The sequence below is a fragment of the Ctenocephalides felis genome, unplaced genomic scaffold (assembly GCF_003426905.1).
Source record: "Ctenocephalides felis isolate EL2017-DRISC unplaced genomic scaffold, ASM342690v1 CF-g0.4_SCAFFOLD_01886, whole genome shotgun sequence".
In the NCBI taxonomy this organism is placed as follows: Eukaryota; Metazoa; Arthropoda; class Insecta; order Siphonaptera; family Pulicidae; genus Ctenocephalides; species Ctenocephalides felis.
Genome location: NW_020538040.1, coordinates 39,804,363 through 39,832,268, shown reverse-complemented (window position 1 = coordinate 39,832,268; position 27,906 = coordinate 39,804,363). Strand labels below are relative to the sequence as shown.

The following is a 27,906-nucleotide window of genomic DNA, read 5'->3' as shown; positions in this document are numbered from 1 at the left end:
TTGTTAGTGTCTCACAGTACTTGTCCGAATTTATAGTGGACCTTTCAAATATTAACTCAGTAAGCAAGACACATTTTCGGTCCCAAAACTCGATGGCTTCCCGCTCCTTTGCTCGTCGTGAACGTCTGCGCGTCCTTCGGAGAACTACCTGCACCGTTTGAAGACGTGCTAGATGCTGATGCAAATTTTGCCATAAACTTCTTCCAACTGTCTATGAATTTCAATAGGTGTAAGCTTTTTTGCGTTTAAAAATCGAATGACTGAACGGATTGCACACCTGGCGGTAACGGCAATTGCGCGCTCCATCGTGGATGGCTGTTAGATTGGCACTAAGCTTTGCAGTGATCTTCCTGGTAGTTGGAATGGAGTGGCAAGGATCAACAATGAAAATGGTGTTGCCGGATTTCCCCTAGTATATCGCGCGGCGAGTGTACAGCGTTGGGAACCTTATTTTTTACATGCCCCACGTATATATATATGAAGAGTTGGTATCCAAAGTGGATCATCGGAAATAGAATTTGACGCCATTAAACCGTGTCGATAAATTTGCTATTATTTAAAGTTATTATCTTCAATTAGTTTACACACTAATTACCATTTATCTTTATATTATTTGACTTATTTTGCATATTTTATGAATAAAGCAGGAGCCCTATAGTTGACTCTGGATTGTAGAACGCAAAACTATTTTAGAGAGTCATTTTTGCTGCCATTTAACAACAGATATAAATATTATGTATAGTTCAATCTGAAAACATTATTTAGTAAAAAGTTCATCATATCTTTACCGTATCTCAAATTTCCCCCGTTTTGTCGGATGGTCCACTCTGGTTACCAACTATTTACATCCAGTTGGTACTTCTTTATAGAATTAAATATTTGCATTTAGGAACATAATTGACATTTTGATTTTTATTCAGAAATAAACGATCAGTTTTACATATTTCCGACAAATGTTTTGTACCTTTCGGTGTTGCTATTGGTTTTCCGAAGCACGCCATCCACGCATCGAGAATTGATACTCTCATTCAGCACGCCTGGCAAGGCGGCCTTCTCACTAAGTTGACCAACCAAGTCAAATGGGATATGCAGAGGTCTAGTACGGGAAAACTTCTCATGGTTAGTATAACTAATAATCTACTCTCAAATAATATATATTGACTTCCCATAGCGTATGTTATTGTAATCGTCCAAAAATCGAAATTAATTTTTTTGCATATCTTCACTTTTCGATGGTTTCTGATTATTTTGGCAAACTTTAGAAAAAATTGATGTCTGTGTGTGTATGTTTTCTGTGTCCGTAATATTTTTGGCGCACTGTTTCGTGTTCGTCCACGTTTTGGGCGCACTGATTTACCAATTTAAATGATTCAAAAAAACATTTGTGTCCTATTGGTAGGAAGATGGCTGATTAGTTTTTAGCAAAGGCAGGTCCAGCCGTTTTGGAGATACGGGACAAATAGTACAGAAAATAGAAATCGTTTGAAAAATCAAATAGAAAGTTTTTGAAATATCAGAGCATTCGATTTGATTGATCCAAAAAACATTCAATTTGTAATGATGGGAAAAAATGGTGATCAATTTTTGGCGAAGGCAGGTTCAGCCATTTCGGAGATACGGAGCTAAATGTGCAATAAATTTAAGTTTTTGGAAGAACTAAGCATCCGATTTGAATAATTAAAAAAAACTTTCTGCTTGTGCTGATAAAACGATTGCTTTTCAAGATTTTTTTTCATCTCAAAATTATTATTTTTTTTTTCAAAATATATATATATATATATATATATATATATCGGAAATAATTCGGAGTGTTAATTTAATTCTGGCTAAAGTTCTAAAGCTCACTTATATACTTTAAATAAATAAATTTAACTTTGCAATTCAGTTTATATAATTCTTATACATATTCTTATATTATTAGACAATGTCTTTCATTTTAAATCCAATTGATTAAGTTTCTCACTCGGTTTATAGCCGTTTATTAACTAATTTGAAGATGGTAGTTATTGATGCTGTTTTCTTCAATCTTTCAAAAGCATTTAATAGTATTTCCCATAATATTTTGTGATAAACTAGCAATATGATTTCAATGCGCCTAAATGACTAAAATCTTACTTAACAGACATAACCCAAGGCGTCTAGTTAGATGTAAAAATGGGTGTCCTTCAAGGATCAATTTTTGGTCTACTTACTTAATTGCCAAATCTTTGTGACTTTATTTTGTTCACAAATGAAATTTGTTTTCTAAGCTCTCTGTTGAAAATAAGTTGCTGCTATATAAATCAATCATTAAACCAATCTGGACCTACGGAATTGAGCTCTGGGGCTGTGCTTACAAATCAAATATAGCTATAATGCATAGAACTCAGTCAAAAATTTTACGTACAATACTTAATTCTCCGTGGTGCGTGACAAATAAAACCATTCACAGCGATCTCAACATGAAAACGGTGCAATTTACGTTCTAAGAATTTAAGGAAAAATACAAACGTAAACTGGCATCACATCCAAACCCATCAATAGACGATATTACCCAACCATTTGGCGTAAGAAGATTGAAACGTCAATGGCCTTTGGATTTAGTTTTAGATTAGCTTCAATATAACATTATCTTTTCAATTGTTAAACTAAGAAGATCTCACTGGAGTTCTTCTTAGACATCGCTCTCAAATATTGTCAATTTAGCTTATAGGAATCCTTATGTATTTCTGATTGCTGAATAAAACAGAGTTAAACAAAAATGAAATTTAGGATGACCTTATAACGAAATAAAGAGTTAACTATATTTAACTTAAACACTTATTTGCAATAACTCTTTAAAAAAAGTTCCAAGAGAATTATCACTAATATATTTGAAAATATTTTTGTTGGCAGGCATCCTTTGGTAAAGCATTACGATCATCAGCACCTGATGAAAGAGGTTTAACGTTGGCTGATACAGAAGGTATGTTCTTATTGCTAGGAGCTGGTTTCATTGCTGCAGGAGCTGCTCTAATATCGGAATGGATGGGTGGATGTAGCAGAAAATGCCGCTCTATTATCCGCGTAATTAATTAATTTAGGAATTTTGATTTTGTTTGTTAATATTGGTTCATATAATATCAAATTAAATAAGTTTATTGGATTTTATGATTTAAATAATATTAAATTAGCCTTTTTGAATATTGCCAATTAAATTTACAGAAAAAGAAACAAGATGAAGCTGACGAATTAGAAAGACAACAGCATTTGGAAGTTTCTGATGCAACTTCTTTGAGTACAGATGATGGAACAACTGCAAAGAGCAAAAATGACCGCAAAAAGTCTTCTCAAACTTACAGAGTTGATACACCTTGTCCAGAGTAAGGAACTTGCTTTTTTTGTTAGATTCTTAATACAAAAAGTCAGATTTAATTGACAACGATTTGCGAGATAAGAAGAAAGAATCCTTATCAGAAATAAATTTTTCTCGCACCAAAAAATAACAACTTTAATAATTGCTTTTAAGTTCTATATGGTTACATATTCAATTGATATTTTTTTAAATTATGCAAATATTTCTGAATGATTAAAAGTATATTTCTATGTAGGTTGAGATTACACGGATCAAATTCAAATCTATCGCTGAATAAAAGTGTTTTGCGTCGTGCTTCTGTAGAAGTCCATGAACATAGTTCATCTAACCATCTTGATTGCCTTTCAACAGATGGAAAGATTCTGCACAAAATTGAAAATGGGAAATGTAATGGACTGGTTAGTAGTCAAGCAAAGTAATTTGTTTTATTTCACATGTTATGTTTTTAATCTCGTAGTTTTGTATACAATATCATATATGTGAAATATGATTCTTAGAATGGCAACAATGATAATGCTGAGTTAAATGATGTTCAACATGGCGATCCTGTAACTAACGAAAATCTAATCTACTTCGAAAATTCAGAGTTAAGTGATTTGCAGTTTGAAGGCCCTATGACATTCGAGAAACATATAAAGCACTTGGAGACAAATAAAGAGGATAAAAAAATTAATAAGGAGTATACAGAAATGAATCATTTGAAATTTGAAGGCCCTATGACCTTTGAAGAACACATGAAGCACTTAGAAACCGATAAAGAGAATGCAGAAATAAATTATTTGAAATTCGAAGGTCCTATGACCTTTGAAGAACACATAAAGCACTTGGAAACCAATAAAGAGAATGCAGAAATAAACCATTTGAAATTTGAAGGTCCTATGACCCTTGAAGAACATATGAAGCACTTGGAAACCAATAAAGAGAATACAGCAATAAATCATTTGAAATTTGAAGGTCCTATGACTCTTGAAGAACATATAAAGAACTTAAAAGCGAATGAAGATAATACAGGAATAAATCATTTAAAATTTGAAGGTCCAATGACCTTTGAAGAACATATAAAGCACTTGGAATCCAATAAGAAGAATACAGAAATAAATAATTTGAAATTTGAAGGTCCCATAACTTACGAAGAGTATATATTGGAAACAAATGAAGAAAATTCAGAAATAAATAATTCGAAATCAAACTTGATGAATAATTGTGTCGATCCGATAATGGATTGTGAATGTACTACTAATATAAGCAGGGAAGAGCTGCTGGAAAGTAAATTATTTGGAGAAAAGGTTAATTGAAAATATTTTTTCAGTTTGTAAACACTAATTGGTTTGCAGATAAATATTAGAAAACAAGTTATAATTAATTGTGCTTTTATTGCCGTGTCAATAACAATCAATTTTTTATTTATTTTTCTTTGAGAACTAAACCACGTGATTTTTGATCCCAAATATTTAATTATTAATAATAAGCACTAATATATGGTTAGTTTATCCTAACGAAAAGTAGTATCTAGCTCATGATCGAAATTATCTAGTTTGAAAAATATATTTAAATCTGTAGAATATTGGTTATTTATACATGTATCGCATATAATAATAGGCACGTATCGAATATAATAATTTATTATAGTTATTTCTCAAACTAGTATTTTACAAACAAATACTGTTTCTTTATTAAAATTCTTTGTACTAGAAGATGTAAATAAAATTAAAATTCAATCTGCTCCTGGTATCGAAAGGTCTGTATTAGAAGATCTATTAAGTAGATTTGTAATTTTTTCTGTTTCTAACATATTGTGCATATTTCATCTGACATTGGTTTGGTATGAGTCGTAAAAATATATCAATATTTGAAAAAAATAGTTTAACCATCTTTTATTATTTCACCAATGTGTTCTTATATAAAAAACAAGAAAAATAATGCACTCTTGATAATATAAGTAAGGCATTTGTCGTGGTATGTAGTACCGACTTTTCAAACTTTAATATCTAACATGATCACCTTATATTCATAACAATAACTGAATTTTCTAAAACTAGAAAAAAAAACATTAGCAGTTACTATTTAAAAGTTTAAGTCCACATTACAATTATTTCAAAAAACGCGCCATGAAGTATAGACGTTGGCGTTAAATTGAACGTGCGCCACTATTAAGTAACACCTGCAAATTTCACCTGTGATGTTGTAGAAGGTTAGTTTAGACAGTTGCAGACCTATTATTTTGATAATATTCTCTCAGTGGTTTGTGGAGAAAGTAAACAATATTATGAGCCAAAAGACAATATTGCCACAAGTAAGTGCAATGAAATGAACGATTTTATTTGGAATTTCTCTTGATATAAATCACTTGATATTGTACGTACATTACGTTTTAACTATGCAATTCAGCTAAAGTTTTATGGTTTGGTGGAAGTAACCTCCAAATTTTCTGCTTGTTTGGGGATAAGGAAACAAATGTCATTCCATAAAAGATAACATTATAATGTGTGTATATAAATGTATATAATATAATGCAACATACGAGCAGCAAAATTATAAACCCCGAATCTAGTCACCATTATCAAGTTATTAGTTGCTATCAAATCCGAAATATATTAGGCGTTCGATTGTGATGGCACAGATAAAATTCATAAATATTTGTTTATTATTTGAATGGATTTTTGATGAATTTTATATCTCTAGACATAAAAAGGACACAAACAACCTGCGGCTGTAAAACTGTTAACTTAAATACTAGAAAGTATTTAAAATAAAATTACCAATTACAAATACTAGTGAATGTTTCCATGTGTTCGCATTTATTTTTAAAATAAGCAATGTGCACTTACAATTGAGTATTACCAAAAATGATCCATTTTGTAAATTAAGTAAAAAATTATAACGGCGTGACCTTATTCTTTTTACTCCAAAATTCTTCATAAAAAACCAAAATGAAATAATAAATGAATTCAACTACTGTAAGTAGACTGCAACCTAGAAAAAAGGCCGCAGCGCCTCCAAAAGACACCAACAGATCGTCGGCAGAAAATGCTATCTGACGCACATACCTGAAAAAAAATATATAAATTTAAGGTCAATTTTTTTCATTCTTAAATTTTAATTTTTTTTTTGTAAGTGGATGTGATTCTTCAAATATTTGCAGCATGATAACAAAAGATTTACATTAGATAACAAAATCGAAATTGCATTTCATTTCCTTCATAATGAGATATAAATCAGTAGGTAAAATTCTCGTTCGCAACATTTAATATTCCAATGTACTTTATAAAACAAGAAATATGTGTTATTATCAATAACAGAAATATCAAAGAATTACAAAACATATTTAGTATAAAAAGTGACCAATTTTGAGTATTACCTTATTTTTGGTAGAATCAAATCCATATTAAAACTTGGTACAGATTTATCAGTAACATGCAGCTGTAAAATAATACAAAGCTAGTTAAATAAATTATGTTAATTATATATGATTATTCTGACTAAAATACTTACAAGGTCTTGCTTCAATTTTATATATTTCAACTGAATGCACGGATTTAAACATAATAATGTTTGCCTGTAATCCGCTTGATATTCTGGATTTTCACTTCGAACGCATGTTAAATATTCTTTCAGGTTACATATTTTTGACTGACCTGGTAATAAATGAAATAGTTAAATTTGTTAATTCATTCTGAATATTTAATGTTTTCGAAAATATTTTTTTAGAATAGAAGAAAACTTCTCTTCTCGTATTGCGCACCATATCAACAGTTTACTTAATTGATGCGCAGCAACCGCATTAATGGAATTATCTGTTCTCTTTATGGCAATAAATTTGTAGATTTTTTATATAAAAATGTTCTATTGTAGAACTATTTTATTTACATTAAAACACTTTTGTTATGTAAGTTAATTGGACCAATTCTGCCGCACAACAGACCAATGTTATGGCAAGGCTATGTTATAAAGAACTTTCCATACTAAATATTGACAAAGCCATGTGGTTGCTTTGCAGTCAGGCGTTTTTCTCAGGTTGTCAGATAGAAAACCTAACATAGAAACCGCACAAAGATCTAAAAAAACTTAGATAACAGGGTCTTTCTGACCCAGCTTTATAACATACAAGTGACGTGCAGTTTATGTGTAAATAGTCTGAATGTACAAAAAATACATGACATTTTGACAGTATTCAGTATGATTCAGTAGTATAATGTATGGAAGTTGGAGCGTAACATGGCCTGGCTATAACATTGGTCTGTTGTGCAGCAGAATCGACCCAAATGTTTATATATAACCAGTGCTGGATTTACAGTAGGGGCAATCGGGGCTACTGCCCAGGGCGGCAAATTTTGGGGGGCGGCAAAATTTGGATAGTGAGAAAAAATTCTATTCAATATAATCAATTTTTTTTAACAACATTTTTTATTTCAAGAAATATAATTAACAAAACATAATACGATTGCAATGCAAAATTTGGGTTGAAATAAACGATAACTAAAATTTATTATTTTGCCTTGCCTCCCTATCCGAACGTAAATTATCAAATTGGTTAATAAGTTATCAAATTTGGCAATTTGGCTAATATAAATATCCGGAAAGAAGCTGAAAGTTTAAGAAAAATATGTTTTTGAGTTCTCGAGCCCTCTTAAAATGACGTATTTGTGCACTTCCAAGCTTAAGCGCCGAAAAACAAATTTAAACTAGTGACTCATTTGCCTTAAGTACTGAAACATATACTAAAACACATTTGAAATTTTCGAAAATTATGAACTTTTTGCAAAGCAATCGCGCTGCGTAGCTGTTTCAGAGAAGAAATATCGAAACTCAATTACCATTTTTCGTAATTGCCTGTACCAAAAGCTAATCAGCACGTCTCAAATCTAATATTTTTTAATTATTCAAGCCGATTTATGATTCAATTCCTATTGATAAGGAGACATGCTGATTAGTTATTGGTCAAGGCAGGTCCACCTGTTTTGAAGATACGGGTCAAAATGCCAAAAATGATAATTCAGTTTTTGAGAAAAAAGCGTCCAATAACATTCAAAAAAATGTACAGAATAAATAACTGCTTAAATTTGTGTGGGGCAGGTTTAGCGGTTTCGATAATCCAATAAAAAAATTTGATATAGAAACATTTGGCGGACAAAAGTGATCTTAAGACATATGCACATTAAATTACCAGATATTTTAAAGATATTATAATAATAAGTATAAATTTTGTTTACATTTATATAAGTTTTGTAGCATTGTTTATCCGTTAGACTGCGACACGGCGCTTACGCGCTTCTATATTTTGTCTCTCGCAGCTGAAGCAGCACGATTGCTTTAAAAAAAGTTCGAAAGTTCGTAAAATTTCGGGGATCGGGCGGCATTTTTGTCATTGCCCCGGGGCGCCAAATTTCTAAATCCGGCCCTGTATATAACTGTACTTACGATTTGCATGCAAATAGTACGGGCGACAATTACACTTTTTGGAGTATTGCTCAGCAGTATCGGCGATCTTGCAAAGCCGTCTTGAGTACAACTGCAATAAAAATATTTTATATTTCTAATTTTTACCCTGGATAAATTTATTTTTATTATATTATTTATATATCTTACAGTCATTGTCTTTTGCTGTGGCTCACGGATGTTCATGCATTTTCGTTGATTTGGGCTCAATGAATTTATATTGGAATCTGATACTGTCCAATCTGCTGTGTACTCAGTTGTAGGTGAAGATGCAGCTGTTACGTGAAAATTTTGACTTGGGTTCAGGATTTCATAAGGTGAGTGAATATACAACTGAAAATTGAACATATATTTACATGATTAAATAGCATATTTCCATTATGCTAAACTTTCAAACAAACTCTCATTTTGATCGCTCTTTGAATATTAGAGGGACGCAATTTTAATTATATTTGAAAATGCAATTGAACTATAGTTTTGTACAAGAGTGTCCTCTATAGATCGACTTTCGCTTCAAAATTTATCACTCTGAGGTAAATTACTGGTAATTCTAATTCATTATTGTAATGCTTACTGCTTTAGAAGTATGATATAAATTTTTTAACTTATCGTGGGGTAAATTATAGTAATCGTAAAAAATATTTTTTTTACATAACTTTATGTTTCAAAGGCTTCTGAACATTTTGGCAAATCTTAGAAAAAAATGATGTGCGTGCGCGTGTATGTGTGTGTGTGTGTGTTCGGATACAAATTTTCCTCGACGATTTTGGAAACACGGATCAACGATTTGGATAATTCAAAAAAAATTCGATTCGTATTAATGGGGAGACATGCTGACTAGTTTTTGGCAAAGACAGGTCCAGCCGTTTCGAAGTAACGTGACAAAAAGTGCCAAAATTGGTAATGCAGTTTTCGAGATAGTGAAGCGTCCGATTTAAATGATTCAAAAAACATTTTATTTATATTGACGACGTGAAGAACTTATTAAATATTTGGAATGGCAGGTCCAGCGGTTTCGTAGATCTAATACAAAAAGTAAAATAAATGCCATTCGGCGATCAAAAATGATATATGTACATCAAATTATCAGACATTTATAGAGATTTTAATGATAAGGAGAAAATTTGTTGATATTTCTATGGGTTCCATAGCAATATTTGTCAATTTGACTGCGACGCGACGCGTACGCGCTTTAGTATTTCGACTCTAAAACAGCTACGCAACGCAATAATTTTGAAAAAAGTTCTAACTTTACAAAATCTCCGAGTATAAAAAAAAACAAAGAAATCAAACTTTTTAAAAAAATTCAAAATTTTCCAAAATCTAATTTTTTCATAGTTTTCAAACAATTTTATAGTTCTTTTCTTTTAATTTTTTTTTATTTCTGGTACGGAAAGTTTCAGCAATTTACTAGTTCATTATCTACCAATAATAATTATAACTATAACTTTTTATTATTTATTATAATTATTATTATTATTACTTACATCAAAATCACGATAACTCTTGAGATATAAACTCCCTCCGACTTTATCCAGTGCAAACAATTTTGGTTCAAATATTTTTGGTTCTTGTGATGCACTAAAATAGTAATTTAATATTTATCCCATTCAAATATGATTTAATGTGCAATGTTTCTATACAGATTAAATACTTACATAGTATCATTTACACTTATCATGTAACTAACTATGGAATTGAAAGAAAGGCATAAACCTTTTTCAGTCATGATCAATGTGAAATTTTCTTCTGCTTCCTTATCATTTACAGTCAGCTCTAGATCAGAATCTGGATAAACCTGTAAATGAGGTTAAAGATGCTTGTGTAAAAAAAAATTACACTAAATCTTAATATATTCTCAATTATATGATATAATATATCAAAATGACTTAACAAAGATGTCGCAACTTTCCTTAAATCAAAATGCCAATTACACATTGTTTATAGTTTCAAATTTACTACTCAAATTTGTCCATATTAATATGTAGACAAATAAATGATTTTTATTTCTCTTTTTAACTTCCCGTAGGGCAAGTTATAGTAACCGCAAAAAAATCGAAAATGAAAATTTTTATATATCTTTAGATTTCAAAGGTTTCTGAACATTTTGGCATACCTTAGAAAAAATTGATGTATGTGTGTGTGTGCGGATACAAATTTTCGTCGACGATTTCGGGAACACCGATCAACCGATTTGAATAATTCGTATTGATTAGGAAACGTGCTAATTAGTTTTTGGCGAAGGCAGGTCTAGCCGTTCCGAATATACGGAGCAAAAAGTGCCAAAACGATAACTCCGTTTTTAAGAAAACGGAGCGTGCGATTTGATTAATTCAAAAAACATTTCACTTGCATTGACGAAATGAACAATCGGTAAAATTTTTGTAAGGCAGGTCTAGCGCTTATGGATTCTCTATAAAAATAATTTACAAAAATGTTATTTGGCGGTCAAAAATGTTCATTGGACATATGTACATCAAATTATCAGATATTTTATAGAGATTTTATTATTGTGCATACATTTTGTGTAAATTTTTTTGAGTTCCGTACCAAGATTTTTAATTTTGAAATTTTTTTATATGGTTCAAACAAATGCCCTCGACATTTTCGACAGTATGGAATAACCGATTTGTATTATTAAAAAATCATTCGGTTCGTACTCGATCGCGAGTCGTTTTTGCAAAAGGCGATTTTGCCGTTTCGGAGGTATGGAGCGTAAAGGGTGTAAAAACGGTTATGCAGTTTTTGAGAGAACGGATTCTCCGATTAGATTGATTCAAAAAAAAACATTTTGCTTGAGTAGATGGTGTGCTGTTCTCTAGAGAAATATTTCTCTAAAAAAAATATGCACTGTTCTCTAAATATGAACGTTTTCCTTACTGTAATAATCGAAAGTATTGTAATTGTAAGAAACAAAATTGAAGTTTTGATTCTAATAAAGATATTCTTCCACTGTGTATCGATATAACAAAATAATAGGTGCCTCATGATAATTAATTTGCCTCATGAAGCAAATCGTAAAATGCATAATATATCACTATGAAATGTTATAATTTAATAAGTGGTTGTACGTAGTTATGTTTTAAACCATCTCGTTTCAATATTTCTTGCAAAAATTATTATAATAAATTTGATTCGATATAATAATTACTCGGATAAATTCATTTATAGCAAATAAGCAAATAATAAGAATTTGCTTGTATTAAACCCGTTCTACCACAGATGTCGTTAGGGGTTGATTTGTTCACCTCGCGTGCCTCGCGTTGCGTAGTATAGACCAATGCAATGTGCACTATATATACAAAGTAAATATTCATATAAGTAAGTATCGCGTTTGGTATCAGCTTTCTAGACTCACTGGTTTCTGCATCCGATTTTCACGGATTTTCATGTTAAATTATCAAAATATATCCAATCCTGTTGACTCTCGAAAGGGATTCAGGCACGATGCTTTTGTCATCTTGTAGGGTCACAGTGTATTTTGACTTTATACATATATATTCAATATTATACAGAAATAATTAAAATTTACTAATTAAAAAATAGTTGCTTACAAAGAAATAATTTATGAATGCATCATTTATTTTTAAGGCAAAAGCATCGTAAAATAATTATTATCTAATTATTTAAAAGCAAATAAATATAGCAAATAGGTGTAAAAACGGTTATGCAGTTTTTGAAAGAACGGATTAGATTAATTCAAAAAACATTTTGCTTGAGTAGATGGTGTGCAAAAAATGCATTCACAAAAAATTTAGTAATTTTAATCAAAGTATCAAAAAATTCAAATTTTCAAAAAAACTAATTTCGAAAAATTAAAAAAAAAATCGAATATTTTCAAAAATTTCCAAAACCTCAAAATTTTAGACTTTAAAATTTATTGTTATAAAAAAAATTCTCAATTATCAAAAGATTTCTAAATTATCAAAAAAAATCCATTTTTTTTAAAAAATGGACTCTTGTAAACGTACACATAAGTTGTTTATAAAATACGCTCATCACCCAATTTAAAAAACAATTATTGATTATTTCAATTTCTCGAATGTTAAATTACGGTACGGTAAGTTCAAGCAATTTGCCTTAAGGCACAATGCCATGCGCCTCACTAGTATATATTTGCACCTATTTCATCATAAAGCATCAGCAATTTTTTTGGTAGTGCTTAGAATGTCTGAATCGGATTGATAAATAAATGAAATATAACATATTTTTTTCATTAACTTGGATTAGATTTTCCAAATAATTTAAACCAATTCTTTTGTTTAATCAAACATTTCATTTCAAAAATAGAATATTATTTGTTTGTGATAGATTACTATTGCGCTTCTTAGAAAAACTTGTACCAATAAATAATAATTCTTGATGAGATCTTTTTATGTAAAGTTGATTTTTCTGCATAATTATCTATACCTACTAAATCATAAAATTGTCTATATACTAAACTAAACTATGACTACAGCTTTTAATCTTCTGAATTATATAGTATTATTTTATTATGATTTGGTATTAAAAAAAACTACATAGAGGTGCCAGTAGAGCTTTTGTACTAACGGACGCATTTTACTCAATAATAGTATATGTTCCAAAGTTTGCATATATTAAATACATTTCTAAAATCAATAAATTTACCGAACTGTTTTAACTTGACTTATTTAAGTAATTAGTTTTGAAGTTGATTACAAAATAACTAATTTAATTTTTAGCATGTTGATACTCACGCTTACAGCGATATCCAACATTGAAACTTTACTTAAATTTGGGTCGTCAATCATTTCGTTAAAGAATTCTTCGGTATCTAACAAAAAATTATTACTTGTGATGTTGATGACAGTTTCGACGTATTTATAATAATACTGATACATTTCATCGCTTTCGTTCACGTGCCATGTTCTAAAAGTAAAGTATTTTAAATATTAATTGACTCATTGTGGACATACATTGATGTGAGACTCCAGTGTCTAATATTACCATCCACAGATGGTAATAATTCAATATAATAAAATTTTATTTAGATACATTTGCAACATTAACACGCAGAAGATCTCATAGTTTAAGAGCCAGTGAACTATTTGACTAACCTCTTTTCACAAAGCTAGAAATTTTAAACGTGGAATGACTGCCAGAATGGTACTTTTATATTGGACCATTAATAAAATATCATTAAAAAAATTGTAGCTTTGTGAAAACAGGTTAGTCAAATAGTTCACTGGCTCTTCTACTATCATGCCCACCGATGGGACACAACGTGTTATCTGAAACCGACAATTATTGGCAACGCACGATTTTTGTTGCAGCCTTTTACGTTTTAACCCTTTCGACTCGGATACCGCCGCTCCGGCGGCATAGTCATTCGACCGTTGCGCTCGGATGCCGCCGTTACGGCGGCATGATATGTTTTACCGCTAAGCTCGGATGCCGCCGCTCCGACTCGTCGCAAACTAAACTTCCATTTAATTTTTTTTTATTTTTTAAAAATTAATTTACTATTACATTCATTCATTGATTGATTTATTAATTTTATAAAAAAATATATAACAAAATTAATTTATTAGCTCATGATCCCCATAATTTTAATAAAGGTCTGTAAAGAAATGATTTTTTAAACAATATAGCATGGTTTTGAGTGCAATTTTTTTTAATTTTCAAAATTTTCTATTTTATTATCATAATAACTATATATATTTAAAATTATATTTAAAGTTATATTTAAAAGCAATATAACCACATTTTGAAAAAATCCGATACAAAAAAAAATTCCGAGTTGAGAGATAAGTATATAACTATAATATTCCGAGCGCAGCGTACCGACTGGCAGTCCGACTCCCGAGTCGAAAGTGTTAAAAATCATTTCATAACATTCTCGATTTCTCGTATATATTGAATACGTGTAATATGAAAGAAAACAGATAAATAATTTGATACATACTTCTTGATATATGACGAAGCCTTTTTCACATCAATTTTGTCTGCGTAGCAAACCGTAAAAGCTGGAAAAGGCATTTTCCAATCGTCCGATCGCAATTGCAATAATGTAACACATGGTCTTGATTTGAAACGATCCCATTGACCCAGGCATATCAAAACGGTAGCTGTTACTGATGCGATCATAACAATCAGCCAAAATAATCTTGAATTAGAAACAAGAGATTCATTAATTAATTAGATTTTCATTTTCTAGAAATTCTAGTAATTTTCTAGTAAATATTTTTGCATTAAGATTTTTCATTTAACTGCTATGTTTGTGCAATGAGCCAGATGTGGAATAAAGATAACAAGCGTAGGCTAGAAGTTGTGAGTCCTAAGTTCGATTCCAACCTTGGCCAACTCGACATCAAGCAGTATGATACCAGAGTCTCGAATATGATCTAAAGTAAAAATTACTTTTTAGGGGCATTGCTGCAACATACACACCAAACAATTAGATATATATGTATCTAATATAATTGTTACGCATTAGAGAATTGTTAATGGTCAGGTTGAGTCTTCAACAAACAACACAAGTAGTTTTAATTAGTTTTGAGTAGTTTCGATTGCTGTTGAAATAAATAAAATTAAATCTTTGTGCAACGCAGTTTCATTTCTATGATGATTTGCCAATGAATGCTAAGCCAATACTTGATTTATTGTAGTTTAGGTAACAGTCACAGATAAAAGATAACGACGTCATATATGTAATACTTCAAAAAGCATATGAGTTGAAAGCGTATGTGTTTGCGTATATATTTGAGAATATTTTAATATAATTTTTTCGACACTTTTGCATAAAAGCGAGTTTTTATTTACCCATAGATTTTAAGCGAGTTTTTAATCCATCCAATCCATAGTTATCAGTTGATACTAGACATTAACTGTAGTGTGGGATGCAATCATTTTTTTAAGGTCAGGTGTAATCGTTTTGGAGTAATAGACAAAAACTTCAAAATTCGTTTTCCAAAAACGTATTGTGATATTGACAAAGATCCTCAAATTTTTAGAGCGATGAACAACTATTACTGATAGTTAAAATATTTAATTCTGAGTAAATTATTACGCATAAAATCATGTCATACCCTGGTAAAATGATGACATCTTCAAAAACTTTGAATATTCCTTCTCCAAACTCTGCACCTAATTCCATATAAGTATATAAAAAAGACAAACTTTTTGCAAAAGGCAATTTTGCCGTTTCGGAGTCGGATCATCCGATTAAATTAATTCAAAAAAACATTTTGCTGGAGTAGACAGTGTGCAAAAAATGCATTTACAGAAAATTTAATAATTTTGAAAATTTCAAACTTCTAAATATTTAATAATTCCAAAAAATTTCAAGCTTCTAAAAAAATTCTAAATTATCAAAAATATCAAATTTTTAAAAAATGGACTCTTGTAAACGTGCACATAAGTTGTTCATAAAATACGCTCGTCGCCCAATTTAAAAAGCACTTATAAATTTACAGTATGGAATAAATAATCTAATTGAAATTATTCAAAACAATTATTAATTATTTTCATTCCTCGCCCCACTAGTATAAATATGTTAACGAGTGCATATAAATATGTCTAAAAAAGATTACTCTGAGTATTAATTAATCTTGATATAATAATAATATTGATTAAATAACTTAATAATTCATTAACTTTCCGTAGCGTAAGTTATAGACTATAGTAATCGCAAAAAAATTGATTTATATATCTTTACGTTCCAAAGGTTTCTGAATTTTGGCATACTTTAGAAAAAATGGATGTGTTTAGATACAAACTTTCGTTGATAATTGTAGGAACACGCATCAACCGATTTGAACAAAACATTCGATTCGTACTAAGACGTGCTAATTAGTTTTTGGTAAAGGCAGGTCCAGCCGTTTCAAACATACTGGACAAAAAAGCCAAAAGTTTTTGAGAAAACGAAGCGTCCGATTTAAATAATTCAATTCAATTCATTGTGTTGACTAAACGAAGAACTGTTTTTGGGATCAGGTCTAGCGGTTACAGAGATTCAATAAGAAAAAGTAAAAAAACGACATTTGGCGGTCCAAAATAATCATTAGATATTTTAGATATACACGTCAAATTATCTGATATTTTCTAGAGATTTTAATAATAAGAATAAATTTAATTTCCATTTCTATGGGTTCCGTATCAATGTCTATCCGTTAGACTGCAACGCGCTTCGATATTTTGTCTCCAAAACAGCTACGCAGCGCGATTGATTTGAAAAAAAAAGTTACAAATTTTCAAAAAATTTCAAAATATAAAAGAAACAGATTTTTCGAAAAAGTTAATTTTTCCCAAATTTTCAAAATTCTCATTTTTTTTTCAAAGTTTTCGAAAAATTTTTAATCTTTTTTTTAAAAAAATATGTTTCGGTACGGGAAGTTCCAGCAATTTGCCGCCATGCACCACTAGTTTATTTATATTAATTTATAAAAACCACTATTTGTAATAGAAAGGGCAGCAATCTGGAGATCGCCCCGGGCGGCAAAAGTTCTAGGTACGCCACTGGTTATTAGATATTACTATAGATAATTTTGACTTACTTTTCAATAACATTATTGTGTTTTAATGTTAAATATCTTACACCATGTAAACTGCTTTCGTCGCAGAATCTAAAAAGAAATTGTTTTAGTGTTTTCAACATGATTGGGCCACTTGTCTATTTGATTCACTTGTATTTTAACTAACTTACGTGTTTATTGCAGTTCCACCCAACAATAGTTAATTCATGCAAACGTCTACCTACTAATGCAATTTACTTGTTAATCGAACATAATCATAATTAGCTTTATCTGAAACCTGTAAAAATCATTAATGCCATTGGATTCGCGTGTTTACTTAAAATATGTTTATTATTATCTTATAACATGCAAATAAGGTTAGTCTACAACATGCGATTGCGACATTTAATAATTTCGAAATTATCAAAAGTCTTTTTTTGTTTTCAAAAAAATTAAAAATTGTGTTCATAATGTTAAAAAAAAATCAAAATAAAAAAAATCAAAATTCTCAAATAAATGTTATATTTTCAAATAGAAATCTAATAAATTGCGGTACGGGAATTTGCTATAGGGCACGTAGCAATGCACGAATAGTTTGTTTTCAACTTACGTAGGGTAAGTTATAGTAATCGCAAAGAAAACGAAAATGAAAATTTTTATATATCTTCACATTTTAAAGGTTTTTGAACATTTTGGCATACCTTAGAAAAAATTGATGCATGTGTATGTGCGTGCGGATACAAATTTTCGTCGACGATTTCGAGAACACCGATCAACCGAATTGAATAATTTAAAAAACATTTGATTCATATTAATAATGAGACCTGCTTATTAGTTTTTGGCAAAGGTCTAGCCTTTCTGATGATAGGGGCAAAAAGTGCCAAAAACCGTAACTCCGTTTTAAGAGAACGGAGCACCCGATTTTAATAATTTAAGAAAACTTGTCAATTTTACTTGTATTGACAAAATGAAGATCTGATTATTTTTGGGAAGGCAGGTTCAGAGGTTATAGACTCCCAATAAAAATAACATAAAAGATGTCATTTGGCAGTCAAAAATGTTTATTGGACATATGTACATCAATTTATTAGATATTTTATAGAGGTTTCAATAATGTGTACACATTTTGTGTAATTTTTTTTGGGTTCCGTACCAAGATTTTTAATTACGGTACGGAAAGTTTGCCTTAAGGCACGATGCCATGCACCCCACTAGTATTTTTTTTTAATTAAAAATTTTAATTATTTAGATTAAAACAGAAAAAAAAACTCAATGAACAAAAAATCGTAACGCAATAATGCAAAAGTATTGCAAATATTATATTTTAAGGGGGTCTTCTTATGTGACGGCCTGTTTTTTAGGGATATTTTAGGATTTTTTTTCTACGACTAGTAAATATTTAGAGCTTCAAGTTTTTTATCATTTATCAACACATATTTGGACAATAATCAATGACTAGTAAATATTTAGAGCTTCAAGTTTTTTATCATTTATTAACACATATTTGGACAGTATAAATATAAAATTTCAGCTAAAAATATTCAGTCAAACTAGAGTTACAGCGCTCTGAACACCCCCGCCTCGAAAAAAAGAGCTCCCACTTCCTCCACGATTCCGGCTGATCGGATTATCTGAAAAAAAAATCAACGGCGTTTTAATTTGTAGGCTTAAAAGCACGGAATGACCGTATAATCAAATGAATATAAAAAAAATTGGATTTTTGATAGACATTTGAAATAAAAGTTGCAAATTAGGCGCTTTTTTTTGTTTTTTGCTATAAAAAAAATCGAAGTTTTGAAAATTTTCGATTGATAATAGTTCATTCCATGCGTTTAAATATATTGAATGTGAATTTCAAGTAATTCGGTCCAGCCGTTTCTGAGATACAATGGAGGAAAGTTTGAAAAACACAGTTTTGAGAAAGATAAAATGATCGTTGTACTATATACTATATGTATACTTTTTAAATGGCTGTAACTCAAAAACTATTTGAGATATCGATTTGAAATTTTAATATGTTATTTTTAAAGGTGTAAAAAATCGATTTTTTTAACCCATCACATAGGAAGACCCCCTTAAGAAACTTCATGGCTTCGTAGGATGTCCCAAGCATATTTGATACTGATGAAAACGTTTTATTAATAAGTACTAATATATTTAATACTTTTACTAAGTATAAGTAAGTACATATGCATATACACAATATACATATTATCTATTATACCAAAAAAGCCCCGAGACGATAGTGCGTCATTGTTCATTGATATTGATGTGTCTTATCAATGGTGTTGAGCTACGCTGCTACGCTGCTACGGTCGCTACGGTTGCTCGATTTTGACAGATGGCCACTTGCTGCTTACGAATGTAGTTGATAAACTAAATACGTGTGCCGCGATAAAAATAAATAACGCGATAAAAATTGATTTGCACGTTCAGTAACAAAAATTTATTTAAATCGAGTTAGTGAATTGATTTAACTCGTCAAGATGAAGTGCAAATATATGATTTTTGTTGCAGCTATTGTTTATCTTACGTTCTTGCAATGTGTAATTTCATATACAATCCAAAGATATTCCATGCTAATGCCCGATGTGAAGCCAAACAGGCCAGAATTATATTTATGTACACCAGTAAAAGTTGATTATACAAAACCCTACTATATTGTCGGCTTTGAACCGAAAGCAACAATGAACACAGCCCATCATATGTTGCTTTATGGTTGCGAGAAACCAGGCTCTGATAGACCAGTCTGGAATTGCGGCGAAATGGCGCAAAACGAAAATTCTGTTGAAGAAACTGCAAGTCCTTGTAGTGAAGGCTCTCAAATAATTTATGCTTGGGCAATGGATGCTCCAAAATTAGAGTTACCGCAGGATGTTGGATTTAAAGTAGGTAAAAACTCAACAATCAAATATTTGGTTTTACAGGTTCATTATGCACATATAGATAAATTTAAAGACGGCAGCACTGATGATTCAGGAATTTTCTTACATTACACATCTAAGCCTATGACTAAATTAGCCGGAGTTTTATTGCTGGGAACAGGGGGTGCCATAGGCCCCATGACCACTGAACATTTTGAGACGATATGTACTATTAATGAAGATAAAATCATTCATCCATTTGCTTATAGAACACACACACATAGCTTGGGCAAAGTAGTATCTGGTTACAAAGTTAGAACAAATGAAAGCGGTTTGGATGAGTGGACAGAGCTAGGTAAAAGAAATCCATTGACTCCACAGATGTTTTATCCAGTTTTTAACAATGAAACAATTAATCGAGGCGATAAGTTAGCTGCAAGGTGCACTATGACGAGTCTCCGGACTACGTGGACTCATGTCGGAAGTACAAATGCAGATGAAATGTGCAATTTTTACTTAATGTACTGGTCAGAGAATGATGAACCTTTGGATATGAAATATTGTTTTACTGCAGGGCCACCGTACTTTTATTGGTCCCGATCTCAATCAGGTTTGAATAACATTCCTGATGTTAAAGCTAGTTTACTTTCATAAATGTGAGTTTTTACTTTTATATTTTTAACCAGTTAACTGAACACCAGTTTATGCAAAAAGTAACATGAATCCAGAATTATGTTTCACTTAATAAAGATGTACTATAATGTGATGAGTATAATTAAAATTTAAAACATTTCCAAAAGACGACAGTTACAAACTGGAAAAAAAACATATAAAATTAGTTATTTATCTGAATAAAGGAAATTTATGTACAAAATACACATACTTGATATCTAAATAAAAAATATAGTATTAGCAGTTAACTGGTTAAATTGGAATCTCAAAAACTTGTTGAAAACCAAAATGAAAAATATATCAAAATTTACTTAACATTCCTGACAATGCAAAAATACTTTAATATAATGAGATGAATGTTGTATTAAGCTGTTTACTTTGGCAACATTTACTTAAAGACGTTTTTGAAAACTCAAAATAATTCATCATTTTTGCTTGTATCCAACATTATTATTCTTATTTTCTTTTTGTGTAAATATTTTGTTAATCAAAACTGTAAAAGTCTTATTTAAAAACTGCTGTGAGGTACAAAAAAGAAATAATTTAAAAAATACAGTAAATTGATTACTTATATTTGAACAAATTAAAGTACTTTTAGTAATGGTTCTAATTTAACGCTTTGAGTATATTTGATGAGTGAGACTTGTGTCCATGTATATATCTAAAGCTGTAAATGTCGAGTTTGACTGGGCATTAAATACTTTGTTTACATACATTTGCTTATTGAAACAAATGAAATTTCATCTTTGGGTTGTATTTTTTTACTTTTTATTTGTTTTGTGAATAGATTTATATTTTAATTATTTCCATTTAATAAAAGCATCAACCATAACATTTAGCAAATTTGAATAAATCCCATGCGATAGACAAATTTAGAACCCAAAAGATGGTTTTATTTTTTGTTTTACTTGAATAACAACTACTATGTATGCTATTCAGAAGACCAGATTGTATTTTGATGATATAATTAAGTTTGTATATATTTTATACATATATACTTAATTTTTGTTAGAATAACATAAATTTGTCAAAAGGATTAACATGTTGCTTTGCATAGCAATAAATTGAAAATCACTTTAATTCTGTTATTTTTACCATGTGGTGGAATGTATTTTGCAATTGTCGTAACAAATCACATTTTATGACCTTATAAATTTTATTTTCAAACATCTGGCAAAAGAATTCCTTTTGACTATGAATAACATATATAAAGTTCTTGCAATTTTATTTCTTGTTAACATAGTGCAATATTTTAAATTATGCATTAATTTACAAAATATATATTTATATGAATCTCATGTTATAAATATTATATAGTTTATACAAAATTTTTTTTTAAATAACATTCACTATATTTAAATATATATTTTTCTATCGAATAGATCAAATAATTTGTATTTGTAATCAGGTTTAAAGCAAAAACTTTACCTATTAAACTAAAAGTCAAGAGAAATCTATAAAATATTAATTTTTAATTGTAATTATTTTTTATGCAATATCTGTGATTTTATTAGCATCACTTAATATTTTTAAGTTATTTTTGGTGCTTATTAATGTAATTTTATATTTGTTCTAAAATTTTATTTATTTACACTTACACATTCCAAAGAAGGATGTAGACTGTATTCCCTCCAAGTGTATGATCTGTAAAATATTATCTCTTATCTATTAAATTAATTAGTTTTATTTTTATATGGTGTAACTGTATCATTACTTTTATGTAATTCAAATTATGAGGTATGTGCACATTGGTATATGATATGGATCACCTTTGTAGAACGATTTATACACCAAATTAAAAAAGCCTGATTGAACAATTTCAACTTTCTATCTTATCAGTCAATTATAATCGTAAATATGCAAAAGTGACCGCTTTTTCAAACTCACTTTTTAGTATTACTGTAACTTACAATAATAGATATTGAGAAGAAAATTGTCATGATTATATTAACTGATTTGTGCTATATTATTTGTTATAGATTATGATGTTATCTGATTGTTGAAACATGCAGTAAATATAAAAAATAAAATCGATTATATATAAATTTAGAACTCTAACATAGTAGTCTTTTTCGTTTGGTATTTTCTGACACTGCAGTTGTTTGGACTAATTTCCAATTAGAATCTTTCAAAGGCCTATAAATTTTTCTTGTATTATCCAAAATATTGTTTCAATCCAAAATATATGTTAGAGCAGCAAATTGAATAAATAAAAAATATCCCAATTTAGAAGAAATAATTGTTATGGAAACATTAGTATAAATGTTTGTAATTATTTTATGAGAAAGCGTTTTCATATCATTTACAATCAGAAAATATATTCGAAAAGTGATAAGGTAGAAATTTGAAAGTTATGTGATTTTTTTTAATAATTATTTAAATATGGTCCAGTCATTATAGTAAGTTCACCTCGGAATTCGATATACCCAGCTGCATGTCTGTAAATACTTGTATATTGACACCCAAAAGTTATCTCAAAAGCTACATATGATATTGACACCCTACCATATGTAGGTTTTGAAACAACTGTAGGGTGTCAATATACAAGTATTTACAGACTTACAGCTGGGTATCTCGAATTCCGAGATTGTTACCTAATTTAAACTTAAATGACTGGACTAACCTGGGAGAGCTTATTTTATATGCAATGCGCCCATACCCTTTGAATCAATATTATTATTAGCTTCTGACATAACTAGACTTAACTAGAAATGCATTATTCATATTGAAACCAAGATATAAAAGAGGAATTGGTAACCAAAGTGGACTATTCCACATAAATCTGAGTGCCATCAAACCGTGTCTAATTACCTTTTTTTTTAATGTTTTTATATTATTTTCAATTAGTAGTATGTAAATACTATTTATTACCATTATCTTAACAATATGTTATGATTTTTTCAATATATAAATGAACAAAAAATTCATAAAATGTGAAAGTCTGAGCAAATTTTTTGCTGCCATTTAACACATATATAAATATTATTTTTATTCCAATTTGTCTCCAATCCAATCCCAATTCCATTTCTCACTATATCTGTTTGGACGATTTGTGGGATAATTCACTCTGGTTACCAACTCCTCAAATATCATATGAAAATCTGAGGATATAAAATAATGACTTCGCTGATGAGCTCAAATTTTATTTGATAAACTGCTAATTTTAATTACGATTTGTGATATTAGTTTGATTTCAATAAAATTTAAAAAATATGTCCTTTGGCTTATCAAAATCCGCACACCAAATGCAACATCTTAAAACATATCAAAAACTATAGTTGGTCCCTTTAAATCTCCCATGTGAAAACAATATTGTGTTAAGTTATTTCATATATAGTATACATCTCATTTGTAATATTTTCATGAAAAGTTTTAACTACAAGTGACTGTATATCATAATTCATAAAGTAATGAAACTTTTGATTCAGCTTTAAAAAATATATTTTAAATAATAGCTCATGTCAATTGTTAATAAAAAAGAATAATAAAATGCAATTTATTATAATCAGTTTTGCATATAATATTTATGTAACAAACTTTTATGGAATACATTTTTTGTGTGATAAAATTTATATTATTTAACTATTTTGTTAGATTTTTATCCTACGGCAGACGTAATAAGATCAGCAACATCAGGATGTGTAGACCTGACGGTTAATTGCATTGTTACGCCATCTGATAAAGCAAGTTTTGCTCTTACTAAAACATCAATGCCACCTCTAAACATACCTGTAAAGAATTTCATATGCACAATACAATCAACATGAATATTTTACAGAAAATATTTGCACATGTTTAAATATATTGATCTCTAATGAATTTACCTGAACATAATAAGGTATGTGTAGTTTTTCCTTCGGGTACCCTTTCAGATCCTTCTGAAGGTGCTAATCCCAAAAATGTTAAAATTGTTTTAACAGCTTCTTGCAATGTATTTAAACTGCTTAGAGCGTATGTATCTTCCAATTGTATCCATTCTGTGACATTGAAAATAGAATTATCAAGGAAGTTAAATATGGTTTGGTGTTTTATATTTAATTGTAAAATGAAGAATACAAAGCATTTTGTGTTCACAATTAGTAAATATTTTTGTAATATATTTACGTTCATTATCTGCAGCGTCCCAAACAGCTCCAAAGTTAACTTTCTTCACCCTTTGTAATTGATCAGCTACAGATATGTCAAAATCTTCTAAAATATATTCATCATCATACCCTGCAAATAATTTCAGCTAATTAAAATATGTAACAGAATGTTTTCAGGCATCTTTCACATTTTTTTTGTAATATTTAATTATTATAAAGAATTAATAACTTTTTGCATTCATTTGAAATATATTTTATTATATTTTTTAATTTCTTCATGAACAATGAAGTTTACCAGTTTGTTTTTCATATGTCAAGTATTTCTCTGTGTTAACATATTTTCTAGTTGCAAAAAATTAAAACATAGAACAAGTTTTGAATTTTATAAAAGCATTTTTAACCCTTACTACTCGACACTGCATAATGACAAAAACGTGCCTGCTGTAAATTTAATATTATTGTATATGTTATGCAATTTGTTTTATATGAATTTGTAGACAATGCAGAACATACATTTACAATAATATCTAAATTAATTTTCTCCAGTATGTTAAAGTTTCAAGCTGTTTCCAAAAGGGGTCGCGATAGTTTGTTTTTTTACCATTCCACAGAAAAATGGAATATAAGGTTTTCTATATTCCTCTTTTTTTGATAAATTTACAGTCTTTTTACAATATTTAAAAAGTAAATTATATAATAAAAAGTATTTTGAAAGTAATAGTAAATTTATCACTGTCTTATCACTTTCTTTTAACTCACAGCTGGCATTTAATTTTAACATTATATGGCAGCCCACAGTTATTAATAATTTGCAAAGCTTCATATATACTAATAAAAATAATATAGAAATACTACTAAATGAACAAAAGTAAATATTTCAAAAATTAATGCAACCAAAAAAGAATACATTATAATTAATTTATTGATGAAAGAAAGTTGATAAAATAAATAGAAAAAAATATATATAAAGAACCGCTTTCTTGATCTATTCTATTCGACGCTTTAATACGAATGAGTCATTATATATACAAACTGACAAGTGCCTCAGAGGCGCCAGCCGAGTGATATGCTACAATTATGCTGTCCCCTCATGAGGACAGTCGATTGGAAAGGGTTAATAATATATTGCTTAAATATTGAAATTGCCTTGACAGTTACATAAAATTACCTTCATCTGAGTCTGGTAATCCAGTTGCAGGATCACAATCTTTCACTACAAATTTCAAAGTAGCTCCAAATGTACCCGCTGTATCAACTAAATCATTTGGGTATTCTAAAATTATATAAACTGAACCTGGTTCACCATACGGTAATCGTTCACAGGTAATTTCATTAACAATATTATATCCAGGTGCTAGCTCTAAGTGCACTCGTACATTTTCTAGCAGTTGATCAGACAAAGTATTCACACAGTCAAACTGAAATATGAGAAATTCTTTCATCTTAAATGCAACAGCATATTTTTGCTCAGATTTTATACATAAAAGAAAGTCAACTTATTAAAAATAATAAAACAATGTTTTTAAACATTCAAACTTCATACAAACATACTGATTTCTTTCTTTTTTTTTTAATATAAGATTGCATTCCAAGAAATTGAAAAAATTGTAAATAAATAGAATCTAGGCATAAAGAACAATATTCAAATTGAAATGGTACTTCACCAATTTTTGAAAAAAATCTGTTTTATAAGCACGGGACTATGTGATAAAACATATGCTATCTTATATAGATTCAAATTGTTATATTATAACTTATTTACCTGTAAGACAATGTGGGAAGTGTAACAATGCTTAATACAAGAGACGGTATATTCAGTTTCATTTTCTGTAAGTTGAATTGGAGGTGTTGATTTAAATAATGGACCTAATTTTGCTATGCCTGGAATGCCAGACAATTTCTCATTAAATACTTCTTCTCTAGTCGCAACTGGTGCTGGCAAATCTGTAATTATAATTAACACTCAAATTCACATTTAAAAGATGTCTCTCAATGAAACGTTTTGCTTACTAGTAATATCATTCCCTCATTTGCAATATATTATGTTCAACTGTAGGAGCCGCTGATATAGGTACTGTTTTTAAGTCAAAAGGTTCAACACAAGGTGTCATTAAATATTCTAATAATGCCCTTTCCAAAGACACTAGAGACAACTGAAAATATTAAATGAATCATCAATGATTTGTAAATTTATATTAATATTAGTTTTTTATGCAAGGTAAAGACCTGTGAGGTTTCCACAATATATTCATTACACAATGACTTATCATTTCGATTTAATATGGAGCTGTAGTAAGTTGCACGATCTCTAACTTCATCATCTGAATCCATTTGACAACGAGCTAGCAAAACCTTAAAAAAAATTGGTCTATTAGTATTTTCATTTTTTAAGCATTAAAGACTGTACATTTTTTCCCAGAAATATTCCCAGTATTAATAATCCAATAATTAATATAAAACATGATTAGTTTCTTAACCCATTTTAGTTCATGTGCCTTCTAAGTGCATAAATTAATTAGTGTTTTTCTTTTGGCAGAAACCTGACATGCTTCAGAAAACAATTTTTCACATAAAACTGATTATTGCTACTTAGCAATCAACTTTATTTATACCTGTATATTAGGCAATAGATCAGGACAAAGAGCACCAAATTGAGCCATTGCAGCAACTGCTGCAGCTCTAACAGTTGCATTTTCTAAAATAACCCGATTGTATATGAATCTAATATATCTGTTAAAAAAAAATCATATTTTCATCATTACAAGCCAGTTTTTATTTTTCCATATAAATATATTTTGTCACCTTGATGGCTGTTTTGATCTGGGTCCCTCCTTTCCAAGTAAATGCAAAAATTCTAACAGCAAGGGAAGTATGTTCACAATCTTCTATAAATTCACATAAATGTGCTAATCCAGGTTCTTTTGCTTCAGGATTTTCTTCAATTATTGTGATGAGAGTGTCAGCAATAGAAGCTTTGTATTCCAACCGCCTATAATTAATTTAACATGAAAAAATATATCAGAGGAAATGTATTTTAGATA

General features: G+C 29.6%; 1 protein-coding gene and 1 pseudogene across 5 annotated transcripts in view; one reads left to right on the top strand and one right to left on the bottom strand.

Moving 5' to 3' along the window:
- The window catches only part of LOC113376829 (peptidylglycine alpha-hydroxylating monooxygenase-like), a 29,581-nt gene extending 8,666 nt beyond the window's left edge, over positions 1-20,915 (top strand). The window contains exons 1-2 of one of the 5 annotated variants that reach the window (XM_026616897.1): positions 9,027-9,087; positions 19,762-20,907. In XM_026616897.1, the coding sequence (XP_026472682.1) occupies positions 19,821-20,762 (942 nt within the window). In that variant the 5' untranslated portion in view covers positions 9,027-9,087; positions 19,762-19,820 and the 3' untranslated portion in view covers positions 20,763-20,907. Of the gene's footprint in view, positions 1-9,026; positions 9,088-19,577 lie in introns of those variants that run through there. The other 4 variants (XM_026616893.1, XM_026616895.1, XM_026616894.1 and 1 more) reach the window with 4 other exon arrangements.
- A 3,427-nt stretch (positions 20,916-24,342) lies between these two features.
- Positions 24,343-27,906, bottom strand: part of LOC113374945 — a 7,148-nt pseudogene continuing 3,584 nt past the window's right edge.